This window comes from Coturnix japonica, chromosome 26 (genome assembly GCF_054131305.1).
Source record: "Coturnix japonica strain WE chromosome 26, WE-NBRP24, whole genome shotgun sequence".
Classification (NCBI taxonomy): Eukaryota; Metazoa; Chordata; class Aves; order Galliformes; family Phasianidae; genus Coturnix; species Coturnix japonica.
Genome location: NC_140688.1, coordinates 5,066,972 through 5,073,557, shown reverse-complemented (window position 1 = coordinate 5,073,557; position 6,586 = coordinate 5,066,972). Strand labels below are relative to the sequence as shown.

Below are 6,586 nucleotides of genomic sequence, written 5' to 3'. Positions count from 1 at the left end.
CCATGGACTCTGGAAGCATTGGTCTTTGCTGTATGTGTGGCTTGTATGGACCATATGCAGTAAGTCACAGAATCACAGCACGTTTGGGTTGGAAGGGATCTCCCAGTGCCACTCCTGTCATGGGCTGCCTGCCCCTCTGCTCAGCCTGCCCAGGGACCCTCCATGGCCTGGGGCACCCCCAGATCTGAGCAGCACTGCCGGCACCTCACCATCCTCTGAGTAAAGAATTTTCCAACACTGACAGTTCTGTGATTCTGTGAAATGTTGATGAGTGGTCATTGCATCTCAGCTGTGGGTCTGGGCTCAGCCCGTGCAGCAGCACCTCGGGTCTGGGGCCAAGCCCGGTGCCCGGGGCTGTGCTGCCTGCAGGAGGCTGCGGGGCTGTGGGGCTGGGGCAGCCGCTGTGGGTGCAGCACATGGGCATGGGGGAGGGCCGGCAGCAGGGAGGGCGTTGGGTCCGAGCACAAATCGCGTTGGTCACAGCACAGGGGCTGCAGGGGATGGCAGATGTGATCCTGCGGGGTTAGGAAAGGGCACAGCAGAGCACCGAGGAGCACAAGGCAGTGAAGCGCAGCACGAGCCATTGATTGCCTGCACTGATGATGTTCTGCAGCCACCTCCATTGAGATCTGCGTCCTGAGTGCGGATGGAAAGTGAAGGGAAAGGAGGAGCGGGGGATGGAGGGGCAGGAAGCGCTTGGTGCCGGCGGGAGCAGTTCCGGGCCATGGCGGCATGGTGGCGCCGGGAAGGTGATCGGAGCTGAAGGAAGGTGTGTAACATGTCCTTGCTCTGGCTGTCAGTGAGCGGGACAAGTCGGGGCTGCAGTTCTGTGCTGGTGTTTGTTGCTGGGACCGGCTGCCTGAGCAGAATGGGGGCAGCGAGAGGGAGGTTGGACAAGCGGCAGCATCAGGAGCACGGCCCGGTTCTGCTGTGCTGATGGTGCTGTACGGCTGTGGGTCCCCACTGAGGGTCGGTGAGGCAGCATGGCCCCGTGTGTGTTCCAGCACAGTGTGCGGATGTGGGATGTAATGAGAGTGAGTGGATGCAAATGGAGTCAGAGGTGTTACAAGGAGAGGCTCAGGATTGGAACATGGAGAGCAGAGCTGGTGTGTCCCACGCCAGTGCCAACAGTGCCAGCAGTGCGGCCGCCATGTTAGAACCCCGGCCATGTCACCTTGGTCACCGTTGCCCCACGCAACGCACTCGCCTCTGAGAGCTCTGGACGTTGACAGCCATGTCGGAAGCCAAGAGAGCAAGGCTGGAGGATTCCCACGATTTAGGTGGGAAGATGGAGCCGGGGACTGCAGGGTCGGAGAGGAGGAGGAGGGGGCCCGCCATGACCATCAGGTGGCAGACAGGCAAGCGAGCCCGTTCCCATCGCGCCTGGACCAGCTGCATGACCACCTCCGTGGAGCCCATGGAGGTAGATCCACCTCCAGATGAGCCCATGGAGGTAGATCCACCTCCAGATGAACCCATGGAGGTGGATCCGCCCGTGGCACAGCTGGCCTGGCACCACACCACCGTGCCAGGCCCCACATCCTTACCATCTCAGCTCCGCCATCACTGGTCCAGGCGCTGGGCTCCTTACCGTCTGCACGGCCCCCGCCCCCGGCATTAGCCGGGTGGCTTCATTTAACATCAGCTCCTCCTTTGAGACCTCTGCGGGCCCCCGGTTCCATCCTAACCCTATTTCTATTGTGGATTTTAGTGTTAAGTTTAGTTGTAGTTTTAGGAGTAGGTTATTGTTTGCGTTTTTTAGTTAGGAGTAGGTTATTGTTCACGTTTTAGTGTTAGTAGATGATTGTTCCTGTTTTAGAGCTAGCTGTAGGTTACTGTTCATGTTTTAGTGTTAGGTGTAGGTTTCTGTTCCTGTTTTAGAGTTAGGCATAGGTTACTGTTCGTACTTAGAGTTAGGTGGGGTCCTACCAGCAGATGGCAGCAAACAGCGCTCACTCGGTAAGCACTCGTCTGCTTTCTCACCCAATGACATGAGTGCTGCTTCATGAGTGCAGAGGTCTGTGACATCTCAGAGGGATGGGATTTGCATCTTGTGACTTCTCTGTTGCAGATTGTCGAGGAGCAGAGCGTGAGTGGCTGTGAAATGCAATTGGGCTTCATGGAAACAGTCCGGAGCTGTGTCTGGAGCTTCCTGCGTGGCCATTGTAAGGTAGGTGTGCCTTACTGTAAGCGTGTGCTGAAGCAGTGTTGGTTAAGCACAGCTCACTCCTCTGTCTTCAACAGATCAGCTTTCTGCGCACTTTATTTCTGTGTCTGGCGTTGTAGAGCACAGCAGCAGCAAGACAGCAAACACGTCCACAACCAGGTACGTGAACATGGGAAACTTTAATTCTGTGAATAATACTGGTATTAATATTAATAAGGCAGTGGTCACACATGTGTGATGGAGCTCAGGGATAGGTTTATTCTTGTTTGTTAAGCTCTTCCCTTATTTGACGTCCACCCGTCCTCTCTTGCTTCTCTTCCCCCCACCTGCAAGTGCAGCAGTACTGAAGGCTGAGGGCTCTTTTCCTAGGCAGACGGGCAAAGGCAACTGAAATGCAAGTTTGCTGTCCCTCTTTGTTCTCGGGTCAGTAGGCCCTGGATATCTTCCCAGCACCTCTCTAAGTCAGCCTGGAAATGTTTGCTCGCAGGAAGTAACCCCATTGCAGTGCCTGAGACTAATGATGCCTTTTTCCCCCTTACAGCACGCAGCCTCTGTGAGAGCAGTGGAGCAGCAGCTGTCTGCGCTATGGCTGCTGAACTGCATTTCTCACCACCTGAGATCCCTGAGCCCACGATATTTGAGAACATGCTGCGCTACAGACTCTTGTTTGGAGCCCTTTTCAAGCTCCTGTGTGTGCTGGCCATCATCCTGCCAGCTTTCAAGTCCCCAAAGGCAGTAAGTAGCGCTGTGTGAGATTGATAGGGATGCTCAGGCAGTCGGCTGGGAGGGAACTGTCTGTAGCTGTTGCCTACGGCAGTGTGCCCCAGCACTGCTGAGAGTGCCGCACTTGGTTCTGTCCTTCCTTCCGCACGCCAGCAGCCTTGAGCTGCCAGCTCATCCTATCCTGCAGCTGCTGCTGTGCCCTATGAGCTGCCAGGCAGAGGGTCCACCCTCCCAGCATGGACCGCCTTGCTAGAGAGGACTTTAGGCTCTGGTTTGCATGGGATTTTTGGGAACTTGACAGATGTGGAGTTTCTAATGTGCCCTGAGGTCAGGAAGGCAATTTCCTGTGCTGGTCTCCCAGAGCTGCTCGGTCAGGTGACTTGAGCTCCCAAAGCAGCTGTCAGCCAGTTGTTAGAAAGTTCCCTGACTGTTTCCCAATTGCTTCTTGCAGGACTCAGAGGGTTTTGAGTCTAAGATGTGGGAGTTGGTGAAGAAACCCAAGGCAAGTGCTGCTCAGCTGAGAAGCAAGAAGGAAAGCAAAAAGAAACGATAAGGGCTTGAGCAGGAAGGCACAAAGGACAGCAGAATCACCTGGAATGCTTCCTCAGAGGTGCACCAAAGGACACACACTGCGTGGTCTGGTTTTCAGGCCTGGCCGTGCTTTCCCTTTCATGGACTGCGGAGAGGAACTAAGGAAGCTTTGTCTTTAGTCATTACCAGTATCCCGTCTATTTGATTTCATATTGAAATGTATTTTTGATGCATTTTGCATCTCTCTATTGCAAATAAAAGTGAAACAAACATTTGAATGGTGGTGCTGCCTCTTTCATTAGCTGCTCAAAATGTGCCTGGCTCAGGCTGGCAATCGCAGGGTCCTGATGTGGTCAGCTTCACGTCCCTCCTAGAAATGGAGCTGCTTGTCCCACGTTTCCGTGTTGGTGTTCCCAACTGGTGGCCTTTCAGCCCATCTGGAACTGCTGGCGATGGACTGTGAGCATCCCTTGTTCTCCGAGGGCTGAGATAAACAAAAGCAGCGTGGGAGGAAGAAAGGTGTCCCTGCGCCTTGAGCTTGTCTCTATTCTGTACTTCTGTAGATACTGTATATCTAGAGCTTGTTCTTTGAGAATGATGACTGCTTTGTTTGATGTGTAGTTTCTGGCCCTCATTCGTCCTATTAATGCGATAGAACTGACAAACTTGTTTGTGTTTAGGTTGTTTGTATGCTCTATTTCTTATTTTCTCTGTATATGCACTGTCCCCATGATTTCCTGTGCATGTGATTAATTCACATGACAATAAACAAAAGAGACAATCTCCATTTCTTAGGAATGATGCTTAGGTTCACGTATAGATGAGCTTCTTAGTTTTAGAGGCTTCAGGCTTTGGAGACTACCTTGGTTTGAACAGCAGAAGGCATCAGTGTTCACTTCTCAGCAGCACCAATCTACAAACCTGAGTAATAGCTGCTTGTTGCTCTGTTTCTGCAGAGCCTCGCAGCTCCCCATGCACTGATTACAGCCTTTGGAAAGGCAGCCGACTCACTTTCCTTGGGAAGCCACACAGATGTGAACCGTAATAGCCCATTGACTTTAGAGATGATTGAACAGGACTCTTTGATTAAAGGATACTGTCAGATGCGTGTCTGCCCCTCTATTATCTGGTGCTCTGTGTTGGAAGCTTGAAGCTAGCACATCTTGCTCTGGCATTTTCTGTGTGTCCTTTTCCAGTTGGCAAGCTCTGACTGCTAGAACCCAAGATGCTAAAGCAATATTTAGACTCAAATGCATTTAATGAAAGGAGGCAATCTGTGTGTGTGCGCTTTCTCCAATGAGACTGGCACTGTTCCCTCGTGTCTTTACCAGATAACTAGACTTTATTTCCCATGGCTGAAATATGATCTGTCATCTGCCCTGAAGGAAACAAGCTTTATAGCTTAGGATTCCTTGTTAGTCCAGGTGAAGAGAGCTTTGCCTTCGGTGCCCTGCCTGGATTTTGGTCTTGGTGTAAAGGCTCTGACTGTGACATTCTGACTGCTGTTTTGAGGCTTACCTTTTGTCTCGCACGTGATAAGGATGAAAATTTAGCAGAAATACCTTTTCAGTGGTTCAATACATGCTGGTGATTCTGTGATATCTTTTTCTGGTGTGAGTAATTGTTGTTTAGTGTTGGTTTTTGTCCTGCTGTTAAAATGGGGGTGTTTTTTCTCTACAAAGCCTGATTTAGGCACTTAAGCTTATAACAACCTCTGTGGTAACAGGCTGTGTGTGGATTAACACACAGTGATGGTGCTGCTCAGGTCTTACTAAATGTAGGCTCAGCCTGATATAGATGCATTCCAGCGGAGATACCCAGCACTTACGTACTTTTGCTTTCACATAAATGCCCGAAATGAGCTGGGCATCAGCACGTTGTTAGAAAGCTCCCTGACTGTTTCCCAATTGATTCTTGTAGGACTTGGAGGGCTTTGAGTCTAAGACCTGGGAGATGGTGAAGAAACCCAAGGCAAGTGCTGCTCAGCTGAGCAAGAAAGCCAAGGAAAGCAAAAAGAAGCGATAAGGGCTTGAGCAGGAAGGCACAAAGGACAGCAGAATCGCCTGGAATGCTTCCTCAGAAGTGCACCAAAGGCAACGGACTGCGTGGTCTGTTTTTCAGGCATGGCTGTGCTTTCCCTTTCGTGGACTGCGGATTGGAACTAAGGAAGCTGGAAGGGAAGGGCTTCCAATGCATTAGCAGCAAAGAGGACTTCACCTATTTGGGACTTGATATATGGCAAGAGCTGAAGACACTGCATTCCTTTAGGGTTTGTCTCTTCAGGGCCAGGGACAGTCTAGTGTTAGCCTGAAATATGGCTAGAAGGGTCTGGAGAGAGGTGGTGTCGTAGCCACAGAGTCTCTGAAAGGCATCTGGAGCTTCCTGATGCCAGCTCACTGCTTGGTTTGTTTGATCACAAATGAGTCAACGGGAGGAGAACCTGATGTGTTAGGTGCCCCAGAGCTTACAGTGGCTTTGAAGAAAAGGGTTCTGTGGTGGGGCTGCAAGTCTGCCATCCTTTTGCATACACAGACTGCCATCCTCAATTGACAAATGCATTGTGAGCCCAGGTCCAGCAGCAGTGCTGTGCTGTGTCTGTTCTCTACCAGAAGACTAGCAGCACATTTGCTGGAACCATCAGTGTGAGAAGGACCGCGTTTGCTTCTCTCCCTTGCTGTTGGTGGATGAGTCAGGTGGGCAGTATGAGGAGAACAGAACAAAGCATGCGAGACAAAAGCACTCCGAAGTTGCTTGGAGATTTCAGGACAAAGAAACATGACAAAAATATCTGACACCAATTACATATAATCTTTGTTTCAAATTAAAACAAAAGTAACTTTTTAAAAGTCATGCTGCCTCTTTCTGTTTACTATGAAAGCTTCTTGAGCTCTGTAGAAACACAGGGACATCCATGGCCTGTTCACGAGAGTGACGCGTTTAGGGGAGGCCTTTCAGCTCCTTCGATCTGTGTGAGGGTGGTTGGCTCAAACTTTCAAGCATGCGTGAGTCTGTGCTTGACTTGGAAGCAGCAAAATGTCTGCCAGAACACCTCCACCTTCCTGGAAAGAGGAAACAGTGCAATGTCTTAATTAATTTGCCTCTCATGAGGGATGTTGGCTCCAAGAGCCCCCATGGAGGTAGCAAAATAAAGGCAGTGTTTGTTAA

At 50.9% G+C, this 6,586-nt stretch overlaps 1 protein-coding gene across 5 annotated transcripts; it reads left to right on the top strand.

Annotated features, from left to right (window-relative positions):
* Positions 1 to 459: 459 nt before the first annotated feature.
* LOC146756735 (protein MANBAL-like) lies at positions 460 to 3,699 on the top strand. Of its 5 annotated transcripts, XM_085524285.1 has the most exons (6): positions 1,328 to 1,423; positions 1,484 to 1,959; positions 2,072 to 2,170; positions 2,287 to 2,326; positions 2,709 to 2,902; positions 3,342 to 3,699. In XM_085524285.1, the coding sequence occupies exons 2-6, from the start codon at positions 1,936 to 1,938 to the stop codon at positions 3,441 to 3,443; spliced, it is 459 nt and encodes a 152-aa protein (XP_085380411.1). In that variant the 5' UTR covers positions 1,328 to 1,423; positions 1,484 to 1,935; the 3' UTR covers positions 3,444 to 3,699. The 5 variants fall into 5 exon arrangements, with proteins under 5 accessions (XP_085380412.1, XP_085380414.1, XP_085380413.1 ...); XM_085524286.1 differs by lacking the exons at positions 1,328 to 1,423; positions 1,484 to 1,959 and adding an exon at positions 460 to 769; XM_085524288.1 differs by lacking the exons at positions 1,328 to 1,423; positions 1,484 to 1,959 and adding an exon at positions 473 to 769 and having other exon boundaries at positions 2,245 to 2,326.
* The last annotated feature ends 2,887 nt before the right edge of the window (positions 3,700 to 6,586 follow it).